Below are 24,871 nucleotides of genomic sequence, written 5' to 3' on the forward strand. Positions count from 1 at the left end.
AGAGAGAGATCAATGGAGTCTGTAGACTGATCTGGAGATGAGGCATGAAGCTCAATAACTGCTACATCATGTTGGTTTACTCCATACAGAAAGCTTAATAAAGAGTGGTGAGGTGCATCAAAGTGTGGGAACCTTTTTCCTCTCAACGGCCATTTCAATTTCTTCAACATCCTCCGAGGGCCGTACAAATTATTGACCTCTGCTTAAAAATACTAAAATCACAGCCCATTCATTTGGCCTTTCTTTCATGCTGTGCAAAGAAAAAGAAACCTCTGAATCCAGATATCTCACCATGACTCGCATATGCACGTGCACGGTGTGGCATGCATGCACGTGCACGGTGTGGCATGACCACCACAACAGAAAGATATGGACACAAGATGTGTGCAATTTAGTTTCCTATCCATGTGAACATGATTTAAGTGGGGGGGGACCTAACCTCCTCTAGGGGGGTCCTCACCTCCTCTAGGGGGGTCCTCACCTCCTCTAGGGGGTCCGGGGGCATGCTCCCCCGGGAAGATTTGTTTTTAAAGTTGAAGTTCAAAGCATCAATCTGGTGCACTTTGAGAGCAACATTAGGAGATCTATGGAAACATCTCTCAACATATGAAACACAACTGGAAGCAGATTTTCTTTATGGATATTTTACAAATCACTCTCCTTTCAAACTGTATTCTTGTTTATTAATAACAACTTGTTTTTACTGTCATATAGTATTTTATACCTGTTTACTTTATTCTCTTATTTTTTTATAACTATAATGATCACATAAAGATGTGCCTTTACCTCACTGGTTGTAGAAAAAGCTTCTTATATCCGTTAGCATAGCTAGCTAACCAGATGCTAATAACAGCAAAGGTATTGACTGTGTGATCAGTATGACAGATGAACAGATCTCCTCTGGGCTTTCAGCTAAAGACACAGCCACGCAGAAACTGCGCCATGTGTACGGCTCCTTACGGGTACTGACATGTGTGAAGTGCAGGAGCGGCGCTCTGGTGCTCTCCGTCAGAACTGCACCCCTGTCACACGAGACATATACCACGTGATGACACGTTAGGCTCGTGTTGTGTTCAAGGACCCTGACCTAACCCAGGAAAAACAGGCACTCGCTTTTTTAATTATTTTGCGGTCTAGATTTCTTAAATTTTTTTCTTTTTTGCGTGTGTTTATAAATTACCTCGAGGGCCGTACCAAATGGTCTCGCGGGCCGTATACGGCCCGGGGGCCGGAGGTTCCCCACCCCTGCCTTAAAGGGACAATCATGATATTTATTAGAGAGTCATTCTTAAAGCACGTCTGAGACCCCAGAGATGCAGATCAATGAATGCACTTCTGGAAATGAGGCATTGATTATTATTATTATTATATCAATAACTGGCAAATCATGTTTGTTTGCTCCGTACAAAAAGCTTAATAAAGAGTGGTGACAAAGAAATACAAAGTACACCCAAAATATCAAAGTACTTATTTGTGAGTAATTCTTAAAGGTCTCCTATTATACTATTTTTACACATATATTATATATCTCAAATATATAAAACACATGTCTCTGAAGTGTCCTGCTCCAAACCCCAAACAGATCATTGTAGCCTCGTCCCCCTCTGTCTCAGCTGTTACTAAAGAGATGACTCTCTTTCTCTCTCACGGGTTTACCACAAGGTGAGTTCCTTTTATATCCGTATAAAAGCCATCAGAAAGTGCATTTAGCATAATAGGAGACCTTTACCTGTGTCCCGCAGAGCTTTTTGTACGGAGTAAACTAACATGATTTGCCAGTTATTGATATAATAACTGGCAAATCAATGCCTCATTTCCAGAAGTGCATTCATTGATCTGCATCTCTGGGGTCTCGGACGTGCTTTCAGAGAGGTGTGAAAGTACTCCTGTAAAGGGACATGATCTGTATTATTGAGTGATTCTTAGAGCCGTTCTGATTGGTTGACTGATTCTGACCTGAGTCTCCTAGGCTGCCCACTGACGGGCTGTCGGAGGACGATCTGGACCTGTCTCCCCCCGCTGTGTTCGGGGCTGCAGACGGGGGCTTCTGATTGGTCGGTTGAGGCTCTGGGTCGGGGGGGGGGGCGCTGGCTGACGGCAGGACGCCCCCCCCTGCAGGAAGACGCCGAACACAGGCTCGCCAGCTGAGGCTGAAACACAACAGAGAGTTTAAAGGCAAGGCAACGAGGTGCGTCACTCTTTAGTGTCCCCTGGTCTCCCAGCTGTGTGCGTCACTCTTTAGTGTCCCCTGGTCTCCCAGCTGTGTGCGTCACTCTTTAATGTCCCCTGGTCTCCCAGCTGTGTGCGTCACTCTTTAGTGTCCCCTGGTCTCCAGCTGTGTGCGTCACTCTTTAATGTCCCCTGGTCTCCCAGCTGTGTGCCTCACTCTTTAGTGTCCCCTGGTCTCCCAGCTGTGTGCGTCTCTCTTTAGTGTCCCCTGGTCTCCGAGCTGTGTGCGTCACTCTTTAGTGTCCCCTGGTCTCCAGCCGTGTGCGTCACTCTTTAGTGTCCCCTGGTCTCCCAGCTGTGTGCCTCACTCTTTAGTGTCCCCTGGTCCTCCCAGCTGTGGTGCGTCTCTCTTTAGTGTCCCCTGGTCTCCGAGCTGTGTGCGTCACTCTTTAGTGTCCCCTGGTCTCCAGCCGTGTGCGTCACTCTTTAGTGTCCCCTGGTCTCCCAGCTGTGTGCGTCACTCTTTAGTGTCCCCTGGTCTCACAGCTGTGTGTGTCACTCTTTAGTGTCCCCTGGTCTCCCAGCTGTGTGCGTCACTCTTTAGTGTCCCCTGGTCTCCCAGCCGTGTGCGTCACTCTTTAGTGTCCCCTGGTCTCCTAGCTGTGTGCGTCACTCTTTAGTGTCCCCTGGTCTCCCAGCCGTGTGCGTCACTCTTTAGTGTCCCCTGGTCTCCCAGCCGTGTGCGTCACTCTTTAGTGTCCCCTGGTCTCCCAGCTGTGTGCGTCACTCTTTAGTGTCCCCTGGTCTCCCAGCTGTGTGCGTCACTCTTTAGTGTCCCCTGGTCTCACAGCTGTGTGCGTCACTCTTTAGTGTCCCCTGGTCTCCCAGCTGTGTGCGTCACTCTTTAGAGTCCCCTGGTCTCCCAGCTGTGTGCGTCACTCTTTAGAGTCCCCTGGTCTCCTAGCTGTGTGCGTCACTCTTTAGTGTCCCCTGGTCTCCTAGCTGTGTGCGTCACTCTTTAGTGTCCCCTGGTCTCCTAGCTGTGTGCGTCACTCTTTAGTGTCCCCTGGTCTCCTAGCTGTGTGCGTCACTCTTTAGAGTCCCCTGGTCTCCTAGCTGTGTGCGTCACTCTTTAGAGTCCCCTGGTCTCCTAGCTGTGTGCGTCACTCTTTAGTGTCCCCTGGTCTCCCAGCTGTGTGCGTCACTCTTTAGTGTCCCCTGGTCTCCTAGCTGTGTGCGTCACTCTTTAGTGTCCCCTGGTCTCCTAGCTGTGTGCGTCACTCTTTAGTGTCCCCTGGTCTCCTAGCTGTGTGCGTCACTCTTTAGTGTCCCCTGGTCTCCTAGCTGTGTGCGTCACTCTTTAGAGTCCCCTGGTCTCCTAGCTGTGTGCGTCACTCTTTAGAGTCCCCTGGTCTCCTAGCTGTGTGCGTCACTCTTTAGTGTCCCCTGGTCTCCTAGCTGTGTGCGTCACTCTTTAGTGTCCCCTGGTCTCCTAGCTGTGTGCGTCACTCTTTAGTGTCCCCTGGTCTCCCAGCTGTGTGCGTCACTCTTTAGTGTCCCCTGGTCTCCTAGCTGTGTGCGTCACTCTTTAGTGTCCCCTGGTCTCCTAGCTGTGTGCGTCACTCTTTAGAGTCCCCTGGTCTCCTAGCTGTGTGCGTCACTCTTTAGTGTCCCCTGGTCTCCCAGCTGTGTGCGTCACTCTTTAGTGTCCCCTGGTCTCCTAGCTGTGTGCGTCACTCTTTAGAGTCCCCTGGTCTCCTAGCTGTGTGCGTCACTCTTTAGAGTCCCCTGGTCTCCTAGCTGTGTGCGTCACTCTTTAGTGTCCCCTGGTCTCCCAGCTGTGTGCGTCACTCTTTAGTGTCCCCTGGTCTCCCAGCTGTGTGCGTCACTCTTTAGTGTCCCCTGGTCTCCTAGCTGTGTGCGTCACTCTTTAGTGTCCCCTGGTCTCCTAGCTGTGTGCGTCACTCTTTAGTGTCCCCTGGTCTCCCAGCTGTGTGCGTCACTCTTTAGTGTCCCCTGGTCTCCCAGCTGTGTGCGTCACTCTTTAGTGTCCCCTGGTCTCCCAGCTGTGTGCGTCACTCTTTAGTGTCCCCTGGTCTCCCAGCTGTGTTAAATATTTGTTGTTGTTTTTCAGAAAAAGTGAGAATTTTAAGATTTTCAGAAAAAAGTTGTTTTTATATCTGCATCCTTTCTGAAGCTGCAGCACGTTCCTCCTGATGCACGAGTTAAAGGGGCGTTGTGTTTGCAACCTGTGGGCCTCCGTAAGCCAGCGCTCTAGATGTAACACTTATATAATATACTTGTCTTTCATCCATTCTTTATAACTAATGCTGTTGATGTATTGTGATTTGAAAAATGTGTCTATTATCATCTGGAAATTAGCAATGTTGGCTAAAGCTGACCCGTTTACTGTTTTTTGTGACAGTTGATCAATGGGGACTGTCCACGACAATATACACAAATAAACTAAACTAAATATGAAGCCCCACTTTCTAAAGCTGTGGTTTTAAAGAGTTTAATTGGAGATATTTATAGTCCTGACCTGGTAGTCCCTCCTCCACTGGGCCTCGCTCTGGCCCACCAGCTCCTGGACCTTGGCCCTCCTCAGGGGGTTCTTGGGGGCCACGGAGCAGGGGTCGCTGGGGGTGAAGGCCCTGTTGGCGGGGTGGTGGTCTGAGATCTGGGTGGTGCTGTACGCTCTTCTCCTGGGAGACGTCTCACAGCCTGACAGAGACACATTCACACAGCTCACAATAATCTGTCTCTCACAAACAAGTTTCATTTGATTTGTGAACAAGAGACAACAATAGATACGGTTCAGATGGACTTCACTAAAGGCTTCAAAAGATAAGACAATGATAGTCCTGCAGACCCCTCAGATGTTTGTTAAAATCATTGTAACCTAAATATAAAAGTGAACATTTGAAGAGTCGACTGTTTTCTGGTGAATTTTCTGGTTTTTAAGCCGCATTTAAGTTTATTTTGTTTTGTTTCTGTTTGTTTACATTCCTCCTGATGCACATTTAAAAAAAGCACTCATGAACAAATTCCTGTTCTGTTCAAATACAACGGTAGCCCTTTGTGGCAGAATGCCCATAAAGGATCCCTGAGTGTAAAAAGGGTTATGATGAGTGTCACTGTTGTTATAGACTCCTGGATGTCTCCTCACCTCCAGGGTCCTGCTCTGGGGGGGTCAGGGGGTCCCTGAAGGACTCGCTCTCCCCTCCGGTCCTCAGAGGATCCTCCTCCTGAGAGTGGAAAAACACCGAGCTGGCCGACTCCACGGAGCGCATCATGGAGTATCTCCTCCTCTTATCCTGGACAGACGTTACAGACACAAGATTAAAAAGATTCTTCACAAAATCTCACAAAGAAGATCTCTCTCTACGGAGGCGACACACATCTATAGAAGTCTGTGAGGAAATGTTCCTACTTCTCTCTTTATTACCTCAGATTGTAGAGAAGTCTATGAGGAAATGTTCCTACTCACAGATTTGGGCTTGTTGTGGTATCTGGTGGCGTCACAGACCACGCTGTATCCGATCAGACTGTCTCCAGGAAACAGGAAGTTGTTCCCCACCGGCGACAGCAGAACCTCTTTAGTCTCCGGAAACAGCCACTCGATGGAGATATCAGTGAGGACCGGACACATGGTCTTCTTCAGGGACTTTATCATCTGTGGACAGAGGTGGGAAGTAACTAAGTGCATTTACTTAAGTACAATTTGTAGCTACTTGTACTTTACTTGAGTATTTCCATGTTATGCTACTGTGTACTTCTATACTGCACTACAGTTCAGAGGTACATGGTGTACTTCTATACTCCACTACAGTTCAGAGGTACATGGTGTACTTCTATACTCCACTACAGTTCAGAGGTACATGGTGTACTTCTACTCCACTACAGTTCAGAGGTACATGGTGTACTTCTACTCCACTACAGTTCAGAGGTACATGGTGTACTTCTACTCCACTACAGTTCAGAGGTACATGGTGTACTTCTACTCCACTACAGTTCAGAGGTACATGGTGTACTTTTCCTCCACTACATGTATTTAATACCTTTAGTTACTTCACAGATGTGGATGAATGATGTGAAATATAACCAAGTGTTAAATCAGACTTTAGTTCCACCTGGAGTAAATCCACAAGCTACCCTGCAGTATACAAAGTCATTCAAACTAGCTGCACCTTTACCAGCTTTGAGAACACTTTCATGATCAATCATTATAAAACATATCATATATATTATTCTGAAATGGACCAATCTGCACAATGACTACTTTTACTGTACTTTCACTATATTTTGATGAGAATACTTTTATACTTTCACTTGAGGAACATTTTGAATAGAGGACTTTCACTGGAACAGAGTATTCCTACACTCTGGTACTTCTACTTTTACTCAAGTACAAGATCTGAGTACTTCTACTTTTACTGAAGTACAAGATCTGAGTACTTCTACTTTTACTCAAGTACAATATCTGAGTACTTCTACTTTTACTGAAGTACAAGATCTGAGTACTTCTACTTTTACTCAAGTACAAGGTCTGAGTACTTCTACTTTTACTCAAGTACAAGATCTGAGTACTTATACTTTTACTAAGTACAAGATCTGAGTACTTCTACTTTTACTCAAGTACAAGAACTGAGTACTTCTACTTTTACTCTAGTACAATATCTGAGTACTTCTACTTTTACTCGAGTACAAGATCTGAGTACTTATACTTTTACTAAGTACAAGATCTGAGTACTTCTACTTTTACTCAAGTACAAGAACTGAGTACTTCTACTTTTACTCTAGTACAATATCTGAGTACTTCTACTTTTACTCAAGTACAAGATCTGAGTACTTCTACTTTTACTCAAGTACAAGATCTGAGTACTTCTACTTTTACTAAGTACAAGAACTGAGTACTTCTACTTTTACTCTAGTACAATATCTGAGTACTTCTACTTTTACTCAAGTACAAGATCTGAGTACTTCTACTTTTACTCAAGTACAAGATCTGAGTACTTCTACTTTTACTAAGTACAAGATCTGAGTACTTCTACTTTTACTCAAGTACAAGATCTGAGTACTTCTACTTTTACTCAAGTACAAGAACTGAGTACTTCTACTTTTACTCAAGTACAAGATCAGAGTACTTCTACTTTCACTCAAGTACAAGACCTGAGTACTTCTACTTTTACTCAAGTACTAGATGTGAGTACTTGTACTTTTACTCAAGTACAAGATCTGAGTACTTGTACTTTTACTCAAGTACAAGATCTGAGTACTTCTACTTTTACTCAAGAACAAGATCTGAGTACTTCTACTTTTACTCAAGTACAAGAACTGAGTACTTCTACTTTTACTCAAGTACAAGACCTGAGTACTTCTACTTTTACTCAAGTACAAGAACTGAGTACTTCTACTTTTACTCAAGTACAATATCTGAGTACTTTTACTTTTACTCAAGTACAAGATCTGAGTACTTCTACTTTTACTAAAGTACAAGACCTGAGTACTTCTACTTTTACTCAAGTACAAGATCTGAGTACTTCTACTTTTACTAAAGTACAAGACCTGAGTACTTCTACTTTTACTCTAGTACAAGATATGAGTACTTGTACTTTTACTCAAGTACAAGATCTGAGTACTTCTACTTTTACTAAAGTACAAGACCTGAGTACTTCTACTTTTACTCTAGTACAAGATATGAGTACTTGTACTTTTACTCAAGTACAAAATCTGATACTGGATGATTACCTTGGGCTGCAGCCTCTCTCCCTCAGACAGGAACTCTGCGTTTCCTCTGGACACGGCGGCCAGGCCGAGAACCAGCCGCCTGCAGGCCGTCAGCCCGAGGCCGAACGTGAAGCACCTGCAGAGAGAGACCATTAATCAAAGGAAGTTGTTGACGATGCCATCTTAGGGTAGGAATACCGTGAACATAGTTTACCACATGACGAAGGAATAAATACACACACACACCGTCGGCGTTGCTTCAACCGGAAGTGACACGTTTTATTGCGCATGTCCATTTTATCACGGCAATACAGGAAGTGACTTTTAGTATAAGGGTATAAAATAAACTGATTCATATCTTATAATGCAACACCCCCACTTACTCTTATGCTGCACACATTCTCAACATAAATTCAATGTAAACAACTTGCACAATAACACATGTGTTTTTAAACTTCTGGGGTTATTTACATTCCAAACAAATACTTTACATATTTTTCACTTTGGACCTTTGTTGCACGTTTTAGTGAAACTATCAGCAACCATGTCATCTGGAGGGCAATAGTCAAAGGGTATCATCTTTATAAAAGGTATTCTGCTTTAATTGCACTTTTTATTTGTCTTCTATGCATATATTTTAATGTATGTTCCTGTAGAGCAGCGGTTTTCAACCTTTTTACCTCAGGGCCCACTAAAGAATCTAAAATGTTTGCAGCCCACATTCAACTATAAACAATACGGAGGCTAAATACATTTCTGATTGGTCGATTCAGAACATGTGACAGGTTGTTAATCCAGTAGAACAGACCGCTGCTAAGGACTGTAATGACCGTTACTAAGGACTGTAATGACCGTTACTAAGGACTGTAATGACCGATGCCAAAGACTGTAATGACTGTTGCCAAGGACTGTAATCACCGTTGCCAAGGACTATAATGACTGTTGCCAAGGACTATAATGACCGTTGCCAAGGACTATAATGACCGTTGCCAAGGACTGTAATGACCGTTGCCAAGGACTGTAATGACCGTTGCCAAGGACTGTAATGACCGTTACTAAGGACTGTAATGACCGTTGCCAAGGATTGTAATGACCGTTGCCAAGGACTGTAATGACCGTTGCTAAGGACTGTAATGACCGTTACTAAGGACTGTAATGACCGTTGCCAAGGACTGTAATGACTGTTGCCAAGGACTATAATGACCGTCCCAAGGACTGTAATGACCGTTGCCAAGGACTGTAATGACCGTTGCCAAGGACTGTAATGATGTTGCTAAGGACTGTAATGACTGTTGCCAAGGACTATAATGACCGTTACTAAGGACTGTAATGACCGTTGCCAAGGACTGTAATGACTGTTGCCAAGGACTATAATGACCGTTGCCAAGGACTGTAATGACCGTTGCCAAGGACTGTAATGACCGTTGCCAAGGATTGTAATGACCGTTGCCAAGGACTGTAATGACCGTTGCTAAGGACTGTAATGACCGTTACTAAGGACTGTAATGACCGTTGCCAAGGACTGTAATGACCGATGCCAAGGACTGTAATGACTGTTGCCAAGGACTATAATGACCATTGCCAAGGACTGTAATGACTGTTACTAAGGACTGTAATGGCCGTTACTAAGGACTGTAATGACTGTTGCCAAGGACTGTAATGACCGTTGCTAAGGACTGTAATGATGTTGCTAAGGAGGATCAAGAAAGAGAAAGGAGGTTCAAATAAAAAAGAAATCATAATAATGAAATGTTTCCACACAAATCATAATGTTTTGCTAATTATTTGGCGTCCCACAGGTTGGGACCCGCTGCTTTAGAGCAATAAGAGCCTGCACTGCTTTCTTTAAAATGTCTCTTTTTATTTTACTGCTCTTAATCTTCTGAACTCTTTTTTCTCTGTATGATTTTAAAGCAATTATACATTTATCTTTTCATTTGGATTGAATTTGGAGAATGTTATCAGTACTTCTTTAGATGTAATCATTGTTTTTAACTTATTAACTAATCCTGCCAGTAATTAAAGGTCTTTCAAAGGTTTATATTTGTGTCTGATTATATTTATTAGTCTGTGTTTCTGCTCGTTAAAACACTTTGTGAGGCAGGTTTGTATGAAAGATAAGATATACTTGATCAACCTTAAATTGGGAAATGTCGTCGTTGCAGCAGCATTTCAAACAAGTATTGGACATAATTAGAAATAAAAAAGAGTAGAAAATGTACAATTATTCAATATAAACATCTTAAAACAGCAGATCAAACATGTGAGTGACCATGAAGCTGGAATCTGAAGAGTTAAATGACAGCTGAGGGAATATAAAGAGGGATATTATGAACCTTGAGTGTGCAGAGTGAAGCTGAGTTTCTGATGGATGCACTGAAACATGCATACATTTGGTTTCCTGATCGCACGTCTATATGGTTCATCGATGTGTTTGTGCTCAGAGAAAAAGAGTAAAGAGTACATTCATGAATGTCTTGTAATATAACCAGATGCCACAAAAAGATATCAATACCAATATCTGTGGAGCACGTTTGTTTCCACAGATAACATTTAAAAGCTTTATTTCTTCTCCTCCTCCTCTGAGCTCCCAGAATGCCTTGCAGCGTCGCTCTAATGTCCGCGGGTTAAAGGGAAATGTCGCCTTGCATAATAAATAATAATCCTTCACGTAATGACTCGGGAAGTGAGCTCTGAGTCCCTAATGCAATCATCCATCAGAAAGAGGGGGGGTCAATTACCTCCAGAGACCGAGGTCCGTGTTTCTACTCCTTTGCTCTGAAAGCTTCCGGATGAATCCTCTGATCCTCCTGATCCTTCAGAGCTCTTCATTATTAAAGGTTTCACAGAGAGGCTCTCTGTCCGTCTCCTGACCCTGATGCGCCCCTCACTCTGGGACAGGGTCTGGACTCATTGATCTGGTTTTAATAACTTGGGCAATTTTTAACCTTAAGCAGTTTCAGCAATCTCCTTAAAATAACATAACATGCTTTTTCTATAACATATGAATCACTGCAGTAATTATACAATGGAAGGCTCTCTCTGATTGGCTCAGTTAAATCCAGGTGGGGTTTTTTTCTTTTGGACGGGCAGTCTGTCGCTGCTTAAGGACGGTGGTGGCGAAGTCCATAGGGACTTGGCTTGGCAACTGGAAGGTCACCAGTTCAAGTCCCGGAAAGACCAAGTGCTACCGAGGTGTCCCTGAGCAAGGCAGCGTTCCCTTCACTGCTCCCCTGGCGCCGTACATAATGGCAGCCCACTGCTCAAGGAACTTGGACTGGGAGCCGTAGGGTCGCCGGTTCAAGCCCCCGAACAGACCTAAATATGGAGTGTGGACTGCTACTTGGAGAGGTCCCAGTTCACCTCCTGCCCTGCCGTGGTGCCCTTGAGCAAGGCAATAGGGGAGCTTTAAGGGACATCTACAGGTTGAACACACTACAGGTGAATATAAAACTGACTAACTAACATATATCACCACAAATGACCCCCCTTTATATAATATACCTCTCTAATATACACCCCCCCCCCCCTCAGTACCTGATGGAGCGGGCCTGGCTCCGGATCAGCTCGATGACGGCCCCCGTGTTGCGGACCGCTCCATCAGTGATGAGGAACAGGAGGCGGGGGTGTCCTCTGAAGGAGGGCTGACGGAGGATCCAGATCAGGGGGTTCAGGACGTTGGTTCCTCCCATGTCGCCCCGGAGCCTCCGGACGTATTCAGAGGCCTGGACCAGGTTCTCCTGAGGGGGGGGGGCATGTAGAGGGATATTAAACTGGTGTTGGGAAGATAGTGAATGTCCTCCTCCAACATGAGAGTCACATGATAACAAAGGTATCAACTGTAGCTGTGAACATGACAGGATGTGTGATTACCTAGAAGAGCATCAGGACTGTTTGAGGCATATGATAGCTATGTGATGAACATGATGATTCAGCCTCTATGGAGATAGACATATGACAAGCATGCTCATTTCTGACGTGGAGCTAATCTGAAGTAAACATTGAATACTGCTTTCTATTCCTCCATCTTGTGACTGTGTAACTCCCTCTCTTGGATATCAGCATGTGAAGGACACTGTTCAGGAACTAGTTGATGCTCTGTATGTGATGACTACTTCCATTCTGGAGAGGATCACACATACATGGATCCTGAGGTTGAAGCTCAAGCCGGGGACCAGGGAGAGTTTCTAACACTAACTGGCTTATCTTCTGGAAGTACCGTATCGACCCGAATATAATACAGGACCTGGATGAGTTCAGCTTTACCTCCTCGTAGCTCTGGCTGGTCGGGAACAGGGGCTTGAAGGTGGACCCGAAGCCGATGATGTTGAAGAGGCAGCCGGGCAGCAGACTCTTCAGGATCAGAACCATGGCGTCCTGCACACACACACACACACTTCAGATATACAACATGTCTGCTAGAGGTATCAGCTGTTCTGTCTCTGTAAAGGCCCTGACACACCAAGCAGTCACCAGAGAACTCGCCGACGCCGACTGTTGCCTCGCCGAGTTCTCCTGTGTCTTGGCCATGTGTCGCACTGGAACACACCACAAAGACTTCAGCCGAGCACGTACGAACTGCTCATGCGTGAGTGGCAATAACTCTCCTTACCAGCAGGCGGCGGTAGTGTGTATTCGTCATTCAAAAGAGGCAACAACCGGAAGACAGAGAAGAAGAACAGACTGATATAAACAAACAACACATAGCGTGTGCGTTCCATCTATCAGCCATTGGGGTGTTGCTTGTGGAAGACATTCTCAAGCAACCGTTTCGCTTCTCATGCACTGATTCGCTAGCTGAACAGCCAATCAGAGTGATTTCTTTGTCCGACTGCCTGTGGCCGACGCACGGCCGATTCGACATGTTGAATCGGCCGTGCGTGTTAACTTGTCCCCAGCCTCTCATTATCTTTATTACATGGTTTAGTTGAATACTGGATTCTGATTGGTCAATTCGGAACACGTGACACGTTGTTAATCCAGAACAGACAGACCGCTGTCAAGGACTTATTGACCGTTGTTAAGGATGCTCACATCTGCACAAACAAGTCCGTTCGATTTATCTGTATACAGTTTGGCCGAAAAGCAAACTGCATACAGTTTGCTTTTCTAACTGACAAGACAAGAGCGACAAGACAAGAGCGACAAGACAAGAGTGACAAGACAAGAGCGACAAGACAAGAGCGACAAGAAAACAGCGGAGAAGTAACGGGCAGAAACCCTCCTTTTTACGCAGCGGTCCAGACATAGACATCAGACGGCGACACATATTCAGTGTGCAGTTACTTTGGCATTAGGGCAGGGGTATCTAGATCCTTCCAAAGGTCTGACATCATGAAGTGTGCTACTTTTAAAGCAAGCAACGATGTTTTCAAATCTGTAATCAAAAAGCTCCGCCTTCCTGCCGTTGCTACGTTAGTTCAAACGGTAACAACGGACTATTTTTCTTAGCGGATGCATGTCAATTTAAATCAATACAACTATTTTTTAAATCAATAAAATCATTTTCTAAATCCATAAAAGCATTTCAATGAATAGTGGGAGTCATATCGTTACTTTGTTGAGAATGTGGCCATGTAAGGGCTCCTGATCAGCCTGTCGGTGTTCTTTTCCCCATAATGACCGCGTCACTGCACATTATCCCTTACATAATACCCGGTCAGCATTTCTAAAGAGACGTCATTATGTTAAAGTGGAGTCAGACCTCGGAGATGATTCTTCCATCAGTTGAAACTCACTTTGTTCACGAACAGAAATACATCTTGAACTTTACATTATTTCTGTCCTGCAGTCAGTAGCTTGGCAACAGGACAAGTTATTTTAAGGTAAGAAATAAACACAGTTGTTAGGTCGAAGATATCTGGAGATCATTTCACAAAATAATCTCTTTATGTCTTTTGAAACATTGTTACGCTGAGCTCACCAGCTTTATCTGATATCTGTCTTTGTGAAGCACTTCGGTGCTTTTTAAAGTCCCAGAAGTCTCGCTCTTTTCTGTAAATCTCCAAATTAAGATTTTATTCAATTTTTGAAAATTGCAGAATCCCTAAATTTACCCTAAATCGCCCGAATTCTTGCTTTTTTCTGATAATCTCACATTTCTGACTTCTTTGTGAAACTCAACATTCTCACTTTTTCCTGTAAATCTGTAAAAGGCCCCAAATTCTCGCTTTTATTCAGAAAATCAAAAAATGTTGATTTTTATTCAGAAAATCAAAAAAAATTGAGTTTTTTATGAAAATCTCAGAATTCTATTTTTTTTTTTACTTCTCACCTTTTTCTGTAAATCACAACAATTTGAAAATCTCAGAATTCTCTATTTTTTTCATAATTTCTCTAAATTCAGATTTTGATCTTAAAATCTAAGTATTCCAACTATTTAAAAAAAATCACAAAATTCTTGCTTTTTTATGAACATTTCTGAATTCTAACTTATTTGTATGTTTTCTAAACGCTGCATGTGTTTTTGCTGAAGATGTTTCTTCATGTGGAACATTTGTGTTTCTGTATCTGCATCCTTTCTGAAGCTGCTTCTCCTGATGGAGAGACTTGGAGGAGTCGCTGTCGAGCTTTACAACATGTTATAAAGCAGGTGAATTGTTCCACACTGTTTCCTTCAAGAGCAGGTCAGATCATCTATACCCAGCTTCCTGTTCCTCTAGACTGTCCCTGATCCATGTCTCACATAAACCTCTCCTCTAGACTGTCCCTGATCCATGTCTCACATAAACCTCTCCTGCAGACTGTCCCTGATCCATGTCTCACATATACCTGACACCTGTTTAAGGTGTGTGTTGTCACAGGTGTTTAAGGTGTGTGTTGTCACAGGTGTTTGAGGTGTGTGTTGTCACAGGTGTTTAAGGTGTGTGTTGTCACAGGTGTTGAGGTGTGTGTTGTACAGGGTTGAGGTGTGTGTTGTCACAGGTGTTTGAGTGTGTGTCACAGGTGTTTGAGGTGTGTTTGTCACAGGTGTTTGAGGTGTGTGTTGTCACAGGTATTTAAGGTGTGTGTTGTCACAGGTGTTTGAGGTGTGTCACAGGTGTTTGAGGTGTGTGTTGTCACAGGTGTTTGAGGTGTGTCACAGGTGTTTGAGGTGTGTGTTGTCACAGGTGTTTGAGGTGTGTGTTGTCACAGGTGTTTGAGGTGTGTGTTGTCACAGGTATTTAAGGTGTGTGTTGTCACAGGTATTTAAGGTGTGTGTTGTCACAGGTGTTTGAGGTGTGTGTTGTCACAGGGTTTGAGGTGTGTGTTTCACAGGTGTTGAGGTGTGTGTTGTCACAGGTGTTTGAGGTGTGTGTTGTCACAGGTGTTTGAAGTGTGTCACAGGTGTTTGAGGTGTGTGTTGTCACAGGTGTTTGAGGTGTGTGTTGTCACAGGTGTTTGAGGTGTGTGTTGTCACAGGTGTTGTTGAGGTGTGTGTTGTCACAGGTGTTGTTGAGGTGTGTGTTGTCACAGGTGTTTGAGGTGTGTGTTGTCACAGGTGTTGTTGAGGTGTGTGTTGTCACAGGTGTTTGAGGTGTGTGTTGTCACAGGTGTTTAAGGTGTGTGTTGTCACAGGTGTTTAAGGTGTGTGTTGTCACAGGTGTTTGAGGTGTGTGTTGTCACAGGTGTTTGAGGTGTGTGTTGTCACAGGTGTTGAGGTGTGTGTTGTCACAGGTGTTTGAGGTGTGGTTGTCACAGGTGTTTGAGTGTGTGTTGTCACAGGTGTTTAGGTGTGTGTTGTCACAGGTGTTTAAGGTGTGTGTTGTCACAGGTGTTTGAGGTGTGTGTTGTCACAGGTGTTTGAGGTGTGTGTTGTCACAGGTGTTTAAGGTGTGTGTTGTCACAGGTGTTTGAGGTGTGTCACAGGTGTTTGAGGTGTGTGTTGTCACAGGTATTTAAGGTGTGTGTTGTCACAGGTGTTTGAGGTGTGTGTTGTCACAGGTGTTTGAGGTGTGTGTTGTCACAGGTGTTTGAGGTGTGTGTTGTCACAGGTGTTTGAGGTGTGTGTTGTCACAGGTGTTTGAGGTGTGTGTTGTCACAGGTGTTTGAGTGTGTGTTTGTCACAGGTGTTTGAGGTGTGTCACAGGGTTTGAGGTGTGTGTTGTCACAGGTGTTTGAGGTGTGTCACAGGTGTTTGAGGTGTGTGTTGTTACAGGTGTTTAAGGTGTGTGTTGTCACAGGTGTTTGAGGTGTGTGTTGTCACAGGTGTTTGAGGTGTGTGTTGTCACAGGTGTTTAAGGTGTGTGTTGTCACAGGTGTTTAAGGTGTGTGTTGTCACAGGTGTTTGAGGTGTGTGTTGTCACAGGTGTTTGAGGTGTGTGTTGTCACAGGTGTTTGAGGTGTGTGTTGTCACAGGTGTTTAAGGTGTGTGTTGTCACAGGTGTTTGAGGTGTGTGTTGTCACAGGTGTTTAAGTGTGTGTTGTTACAGGGTGTGAGGTGTGTGTTGTCACAGGTGTTTTGAGGTGTGTGTTGTCACAGGTGTTTGAGGTGTGTGTTGTCACAGGTGTTTGAGGTGTGTGTTGTCACAGGTGTTTAAGGTGTGTGTTGTCACAGGTGTTTAAGGTGTGTGTTGTCACAGGTGTTTGAGGTGTGTGTTGTCACAGGTGTTTGAGGTGTGTGTTGTCACAGGTGTTTGAGGTGTGTGTTGTCACAGGTGTTTGAGGTGTGTGTTGTTACAGGTGTTTGAGGTGTGTGTTGTCACAGGTGTTTGAGGTGTGTGTTGTCACAGGTGTTTGAGGTGTGTGTTGTCACAGGTGTTTGAGGTGTGTGTTGTCACAGGTGTTTGAGGTGTGTGTTTGTCACAGGTGTTTGAGGTGTGTGTTGTCACAGGTGTTTGAGGTGGTGTGTTGTCACAGGTGTTTTAAGGTGTGTTGTCACAGGTGTTTGAGGTGTGTGTTGTCACAGGTGTTTGAGGTGTGTGTTGTCACAGGTGTTTGAGGTGTGTGTTGTCACAGGTGTTTGAGGTGTGTGTTGTCACAGGTGTTTGAGGTGTGTCACAGGTGTTTGAGGTGTGTGTTGTCACAGGTATTTAAGGTGTGTGTTGTCACAGGTGTTTGAGGTGTGTGTTGTCACAGGTGTTTGAGGTGTGTGTTTGTCACAGGTGTTTGAGGTGTGTGTTGTCACAGGTGTTTGAGGTGTGTGTTGTCACAGGTGTTGTGAGGTGTGTGTTGTCACAGGTGTTTGAGGTGTGTGTTGTCACAGGTTTTGAGGTGTGTGTTGTCACAGGTGTTTGAGGTGTGTTGTCACAGGTGTTTGAGGTGTGTGTTGTCACAGGTGTTTGAGGTGTGTGTTGTCACAGGTGTTTGAGGTGTGTGTTGTCACAGGTGTTGTTGAGGTGTGTGTTGTCACAGGTGTTTGAGGTGTGTGTTGTCACAGGTGTTTGAGGTGTGTGTTGTCACAGGTGTTTGAGGTGTGTGTTGTCACAGGTGTTTGAGGTGTGTGTTGTCACAGGTGTTTGAGGTGTGTGTTGTCACAGGTTTTGAGGTGTGTGTTGTCACAGGTGTTTTAAGGTGTGTGTTGTCACAGGTGTTTAAGGTGTGTGTTGTCACAGGTGTTTGAGGTGTGTGTTGTCACAGGTGTTTAAGGTGTGTGTTGTCACAGGTGTTTAAGGTTGTGTGTCACAGGTGTTTGGGTGTGTCACAGGTGTTTGAGTGGTGTGTTTGTCACAGGTGTTTAAGGTGTGTGTTGTCACAGGTGTTTGAGGTGTGTGTTGTCACAGGTGTTTGAGGTGTGTGTTGTCACAGGTGTTTGAGGTGTGTGTTGTCACAGGTGTTTGAGGTGTGTGTTGTCACAGGTGTTTGAGGTGTGTGTGTGTTGTCACAGGTGTTTGAGGTGTGTGTTGTCACAGTTGTTTGAGGTGTGTCACAGGTGTTTGAGGTGTGTGTTGTCACAGGTGTTTGAGGTGTGTGTTGTCACAGGTGTTTGAGGTGTGTCACAGGTGTTTGAGGTGTGTGTTGTTACAGGTGTTTAAGGTGTGTGTTGTCACAGGTTTAAGAGGTGTGTGTTTGTCACAGGTGTTTGAGGTGTGTGTTGTCACAGGTGTTTGAGGTGTGTGTTGTCACAGGTGTTTGAGGTGTGTGTTGTCACAGGTGTTTGAGGTGTGTGTTTGTCACAGGTGTTTGAGGTGTGTGTTGTCACAGTGTTTGAGGTGTGTGTTTGTCACAGGTGTTTGAGGTGTGGTGTTTGTCACGGTGTTTGAGGTGTGTGTTTGTCACAGGTGTTTGAGTGTGTGTTGTCACAGGTGTTTAAGGTGTGTTGTCAAGGTGTTTGAGGTGTGTGTTGTCACAGGTGTTTGAGGTGTGTGTTGTCACAGGTGTTTGAGGTGTGTGTGTCACAGGTTGTGTGAGTGTGTGTTGTCACAGGTGTTTGAGGTGTGTGTTGTCACAGGTGTTTGAGGTGTGTGTTGTCACAGGTGTTTTGAGGTGTGTGTTGTTACAGTGTGTTGAGGTGTGTGTTGTACAGGTGTTTGAGGTGTGGTGTTGTCACAGGTGTTTGAGTGGGTGTTTGTCACAGGTGTTTGAGGTGTGTGTTGTCACAGGTGTTTGTGGTGTGTGTTGTCACAGGTGTTTTGAGGTGTGTGTTGTCACAGGTGTTTGAGGTGTGTGTTGTCACAGGTGTTTGAGGTGTGTGTTGTCACAGGTGTTTAGGTGTGTGTTGTCACAGGTGTTTGAGGTGTGTGTTGTCACAGGTGTTTGAGGTGTGTGTTGTCACAGGTGTTTGAGGTGTGTGTTGTCACAGGTGTTTGAGGTGTGTGTTGTCACAGGTGTTTGATGTGTGTCACAGGTGTTTGAGGTGTGTGTTGTCACAGGTATTGAGGTGTGTTGTCACAGGTGTTTGAGGTGTGTGTTGTCACAGGTGTTTGAGGTGTGTGTTGTCACAGGTGTTTGAGGTGTGTGTTGTCACAGGTGTTGTTGAGGTTGTGTTGTCACAGGTGTTTTGAGGTGTGTGTTGTCACAGGTTTTGATGTGTGTTGTCACAGGTGTTTGAGGTGTGTGTTGTCACAGGTGTTTGAGGTGTGTGTTGTCCCGGTGTTTGAGGTGTGTGTTGTCACAGGTGTTTGAGGTGTGTTGTTGTCACAGGTGTTGAGGTGTGTGTTGTCACAGGTGTTGTGAGTGTGTGTGTTGTCACAGGTGTTTGAGGTGTGTGTTGTCACAGGTGTTTGAGGTGTGTGTTGTCACAGGTGTTTGAGGTGTGTGTTGTCACAGGTGTTTGAGGTGTGTGTTGTCACAGGTGTTTAAGGTGTGTGTTGTCACAGGTGTTTAGGTGTGTGTTGTCACAGGTGTTTGAGGTGTGTGTTGTCACAGGTGTTTGAGGTGTGTGTTGTCACAGGTGTTTGAGGTGTGTGTTGTCACAGGTGTTTGAGGTGTGTCACAGGTGTTTGAGGTGTGTGTTGTCACAGGTGTTTAAGGTGTGTGTTGTCACAGGTGTTTGAGGTGTGTGTTGTCACAGGTGTTTGAGGTGTGTGTTGTCACAGGTGTTTGAGGTGTGTGTTGTCACAGGTGTTTGAGGTGTGTGTTGTCACAGGTGTTGTTGAGGTGTGTGTTGTCACAGGTGTTTGAGGTGTGTGTTGTCACAGGTGTTTGAGGTGTGTGTTGTCACAGGTGTTTGAGGTGTGTGTTGTTACAGGTGTGTTAGGTTGTGTTTGTCACAGGTGTTTAAGGTGTGTGTTGTCACAGGTGTTTGAGGTGTGTGTTGTCACAGTGTTTGAGGTGTGTGTGTTGTCACAGGTGTTTGAGTGTGTGTTTGTTACAGGTGTTTGAGGGTGTGTGTTGTCACAGGTGTTTGAGGTGTGTGTTGTCACAGGTGTTTGAGGTGTGTGTTGTCACAGGTGTTTGAAGGTGTGTGTTGTCACAGGTGTTTAGGTGTGTGTTGTCACAGGTGTTTGAGGTGTGTGTTGTCACAGGTGTTTGTGAGGTGTGTGGTTGTCACAGTGTTTGAGGTGTGTCACAGGTGTTTGAGGTGTGTTTGTCACAGTGTTTAAGGTGTGTGTTGTCACAGGTGTTTGAGGTGTGTGTTTGTCACAGGTGTTTGAGGTGTGTGTGTCACAGGTGTTTAGGTGTGTGTTGTCACAGGTGTTTAAGGTGTGGTTGTCACAGGTGTTTGAGGTGTGTGTTGTCACAGGTGTTTGAGGTGTGTGTTGGTCACAGTGTTTAAGAGTGTGTGTTGTCACAGGTGTTTAATGTGTGTGTTGTCACAGGTGTTTGAGGTGTGTTTGTCACAGTGTTTGAGGTGTGTGTTGTTCACAGGTGTTTAAGGTGTGTGTTGTCACAGGTGTTTAGGTGTGTGTTGTCACAGGTGTTTGAGGTGTTTGGTTGTCACAGGTGTTTGAAGGTGTGTGTTGTCACAGGTGTTTAAGGTGTGTGTTGTCAGAGGTGTTAGGTGTGTGTTGTCACAGGTGTTTGAGGTGTGTGTTGTCACAGGTGTTTGAGGTGTGTGTTGTCACAGTGTTTGAGGTTGTGTGTTGTCACAGGTGTTTGAGGTGTGTGTTTCACAGGTGTTTGAGGTGTGTGTTGTCACAGGTGTTTGAGGTGTGTGTTGTCACAGGGTTAGAGGTGTGTGTTGTCACAGGTGTTTGAGGTGTTGTGTTGTCACAGGTGTTTGAGGTGTGTGTTGTCACAGGTGTTTGAGGTGTGTGTGTCACAGGTGTTTGAGGTGTGTGTTGTCACAGGTGTTTGAGGTGTGTGTTGTCACAGGTGTTTGAGGTGTGTGTTGTCACAGGTGTTTAAGGTGTGTGTTGTCACAGGGTTTGAGGTGTGTGTTGTCAGGTGTTTGAGGTGTGTGTTGTCACAGGTGTTTGAGGTGTGTGTTGTCACAGGTGTTTGAGGTGTGTGTTGTCACAGGTGTTTGAGGTGTGTCACAGGTGTTTGAGGTGTGTGTTGTCACAGGTTTTAGGTGTGTGTTGTCACAGGTGTTTGAGGTGTGTGTTGTCACAGGTGTTTGAGGTGTGTGTTGTCACAGGTGTTTGAGGTGTGTGTTGTCACAGGTGTTGGAGGTGTGTGTTGTCACAGGTGTTTGAGGTGTGTGTTGTCACAGGTGTTTGGTGTGTGTCACAGGTGTTTGAGGTGTGTGTTGTCACAGGTGTTTGAGGTGTGTGTTGTCACAGGTGTTTGAGGTGTGTGTTGTCACAGGTGTTTGAGGTGTGTGTTGTCACAGGTGTTTGAGGTGTGTGTTGTCACAGGTGTTGTTTGAGGTGTGTGTTGTCACAGGTGTTTGAGGTGTGTGTTGTCACAGGTGTTTGAGGTGTGTGTTGTCACAGGTGTTTGAGGTGTGTGTTGTCACAGGTGTTAGGTGTGTGTTGTCACAGGTGTTTGAGGTGTGTGTTTGTCACAGGTGTTTAGGTGTGTGTTGTCACAGGTGTTTAAGGTGTGTGTTTCACAGGTGTTTAGGTGTGTGTTGTCACAGGTGTTTGAGGTGTGTGTGTCACAGGTTTTGAGGTGTGTGTTGTCACAGGTTTAAGGTGTGTGTTGTCACAGGTGTTTGAGGTGTGTGTCACAGGTGTTTGAGGTGTTGTTGTCACAGTGTTTTAGGTGTGTGTTGTCCAGGTGTTTGAGGTGTGTGTTGTCACAGGTGTTTGAGGTGTGTGTTGTCACAGGTGTTTGAGGTGTGTGTTGTCACAGGTGTTTGAGGTTTGTGTTGTCACAGTGTTTGAGGTGTGTGTTGTCACAGTGTTTGAGGTGTGTCACAGGTGTTTGAGGTGTGTTTGTCACAGGTGTTTGAGGTTGTGTGTTGTCACAGGTGTTTGAGGTGGTGTTTCACAGGTGTTTGAGGTGTTGTTGTTGACAGGTGTTTAGGTGTGTGTTGTCACAGGTGTTTGAAGGTGTGTGTTTGTCACAGTGTTGAGGTGTGTGTTGTCACAGGTGTTTGAGGTGTGTGTTGTCACAGGTGTTTAGGTGTGTTGTCACAGGTGTTTGAGGTGTGTGTTTCACAGGTGTTTGAGGTGTGTGTTGTCACAGGTGTTTGAGGTGTGTGTTGTCACAGGTGTTTGAGGTGGTGTTGTCACAGGTGTTTGAGGTGTGTCACAGGTGTTTGAGGTGTGTGTTGTCACAGGTATTTAAGGTGTGTGTTGTCACAGGTGTTTGAGGTGTGTGTTGTCACAGGTGTTTGAGGTGTGGTGTTTGTCACATGTTTGAGGTGTGTGTTGTCACAGGTGTTTGAGGTGTGTGTTGTCACAGGTGTTGTTGAGGTGTGTGTTGTCACAGGTGTTTGAGGTGTGTGTTGTCACAGGTGTTTGAGGTGTGTGTTGTCACAGGTGTTTGAGGTGTGTGTTGTCAAGGTGTTTGAGGTGTGTGTTGTCACAGGGTGTTTGAGGTGTGTGTTGTCACAGGTGTTTGAGGTGTGTGTTGTCACAGGTGTTTGAGGTGTGTGTTGTCACAGGTGTTTGAGGTGTGTGTTGTCACAGGTGTTTGAGGTGTGTGTTGTCACAGGTGTTTGAGGTGTGTGTTGTCACAGGTGTTTGAGGTGTGTGTTGTCACAGGTGTTTAAGGTGTGTTGTCACAGGTGTTTAGGTGTGTGTTGTCACAGGTGTTTGAGGTGTGTGTTGTCACAGGTGTTTGAGGTGTGTGTTGTCACAGGTGTTTAAGGTGTGTGTGTCACAGGTGTTTGAGGTGTGTCACAGGTGTTTGAGGTGTGTGTTGTCACAGGTATTTAAGGTGTGTGTTGTCACAGGTGTTTGAGGTGTGTGTTGTCACAGGTGTTTGAGGTGTGTGTTGTCACAGGTGTTTGAGGTGTGTGTTGTCACAGGTGTTTGAGGTGTGTGTTGTCACAGGTGTTGTTGAGGTGTGTGTTGTCACAGGTGTTTGAGGTGTGTGTTGTCACAGGTGTTTGAGGTGTGTGTTGTCACAGGTGTTTAAGGTGTGTGTTGTCACAGGTGTTTAAGGTGTGTGTTGTCACAGGTGTTTGAGGTGTGTGTTGTCACAGGTGTTTGAGGTGTGTGTTGTCACAGGTGTTGAGGTGTGTGTTGTTACAGGTGTTTGAGGGTGTGTGTTGTCACAGGTGTTTGAGGTGTGTGTTGTCACAGGTGTTTGAGGTGTGTGTTGTCACAGGTGTTTGAGGTGCGTGTTGTCACAGGTGTTTGAGGTGTGTGTTGTCACAGGTGTTTGAGGTGTGTGTTGTCACAGGTGTTTGAGGTGTGTGTTGTCACAGGTGTTTGGGGTGTGTGTTGTCACAGGTGTTTGAGGTGTGTGTTGTTACAGGTGTTTGAGGTGTGTGTTGTCACACATGATACATAATAAATGATAAAGAAGCACCTTGACTCGGCTGATGTTGGCTCCGCTCATGCTGCCACTTCTGTCCAACAGGAAGATATATTCCCCTTGGCCCCCCCTCGGGTCCTGACCCCCCCTCAGGTCCTGGTGACCCCCCCTCGGGTCCTGACCCCCCCTCAGGTCCTGGTGACCCCCCCTCAGGTCGGGGCAGAAGTTCAGCATCACCACTGGGTTGTGCAACAGGTCTTTGTGCAGCCGGCGGTTCATCATCTCCACCTGAGAACCAGAGTCAGAACCAGAACCAGAGTCAGATCCAGAACCAGAGTCAGATCCAGAGTCAGATCCAGAACCAGAACCAGAGTCAGAACCAGAACCAGAACCAGAGTCAGATCCAGAACCAGAACCAGAGTCAGATCCAGAGTCAGATCCAGAACCAGAACCAGAGTCAGATCCAGAACCAGAATCAGAGTCAGCTTAATGATAACTAAGAAGCATGCACATAACAAATATTAAAGATAATAAAATTCAAAAAAATTACACAATTTACAAAAAACACATCCTGTAACTGTTGTGAGGATTTAGCAGCCAGGTATATATTGCACATTATTAACGGCATATATATATATATATTGCACATAGTTGGTATTTAACAACAAGGAGGGTTGTAGTCTAGACCTGGAGGGGGGGGGGGTTAATGCTCTCCAGACAGGAAGTGGGAGCATGTTGCCATGGAAACAGGTTTAATGTGCTGCTCCGAGAGAGAGGGTGGGGGGATAATAACTCATGCATGATATATACTCTCAGTGCTATGTTAGGGTGTTACATCAGGAGAAAACATTTACACTTTATTATTTAGGTTTCATTTTATATTTTTAGAATTTTAACTTCTTTTAATTTATATTACAATTACATTATTTCGTATTATTATAATATTATTTTTTAAATCATTTTTTTTTGATATCTTTCATATTTTAAAATCATTTGTAATATTATTATTTTTTAATTAAATATTATTTTGCTTATTGAAATGTTTTCTTATTCCTACTCGTATCATTAAAGCTAGTATTCCTGATCTTATTATTACTACTAATAATATTATTTTACTATTTAAGTTACCGGGTACCAGCATGCTGGGAGGACCCTCCTCAGCCCAGGTGCATGCTGGGACTCTCACCTTCCTCAGGTCGCTCCCGTCCTTCTTCACAGCCTTGATGAAGTCGCTGCGTCCGTGCAGAAACTCGTCGTATTCGCCCGGCGTAATGTCGCCGCTCTCAATCAGGACGTGAGGGACGTGAGGCTCTGAGGACACATTCATAACATCACTACATATATCTTTATACATTCATGTAACTGCACATCATTAAAAGTGTGTTTAAATATCAATCTAATATTTAATATATCAATCCTCACACACTTAATAATAATAATAATAATAATAATACATGACACTTATATAGCGCTTTTCTAAAAACTCAAAGACACAAAATGAAGAAGATACGCACAGAGACAAACAGCAACCCAATGTTTTGATGGTCAGAGTTTGAATGTAGTGTTGAGCAGGTGGTCTGAGTGATGTTTGAATGCTGTGTTGAGCAGGTGGTCTGAGTGATGTGTTGAAATGCTGGTGTGTTGAAGCAGGTGGTTCTGAGTGATTTTGAATGCATGGTGAGCAGGTGGTCTGAGTGATGTTTGAATGCAGTGTTGAGCAGGTGGTCTGAGTGATGTGTGAATGCTGTGTTGAGCAGGTGGTCTGAGTGATGTTTGAATGCAGTGTTGAGCAGGTGGT

At 44.8% G+C, this 24,871-nt stretch overlaps 1 protein-coding gene across 1 annotated transcript in view; it reads right to left on the reverse strand.

Moving 5' to 3' along the window:
* vwa5b1 (von Willebrand factor A domain containing 5B1) overlaps positions 1 to 24,871 on the reverse strand; it is a 55,191-nt gene that overhangs the window by 16,907 nt on the left and 13,413 nt on the right. Inside the window, 11 exon segments of the mRNA XM_034152755.1 lie at positions 1,957 to 2,044; positions 2,046 to 2,150; positions 4,712 to 4,893; positions 5,339 to 5,486; positions 5,660 to 5,845; positions 7,921 to 8,035; positions 11,437 to 11,639; positions 12,166 to 12,276; positions 23,128 to 23,192; positions 23,256 to 23,361; positions 24,260 to 24,384. Of these exon segments, the coding sequence (XP_034008646.1) occupies positions 1,957 to 2,044; positions 2,046 to 2,150; positions 4,712 to 4,893; positions 5,339 to 5,486; positions 5,660 to 5,845; positions 7,921 to 8,035; positions 11,437 to 11,639; positions 12,166 to 12,276; positions 23,128 to 23,192; positions 23,256 to 23,361; positions 24,260 to 24,384 (1,434 nt within the window).

The sequence above is a fragment of the Trematomus bernacchii genome, unplaced genomic scaffold, assembly GCF_902827165.1.
Source record: "Trematomus bernacchii unplaced genomic scaffold, fTreBer1.1, whole genome shotgun sequence".
Taxonomy (NCBI): Eukaryota; Metazoa; Chordata; class Actinopteri; order Perciformes; family Nototheniidae; genus Trematomus; species Trematomus bernacchii.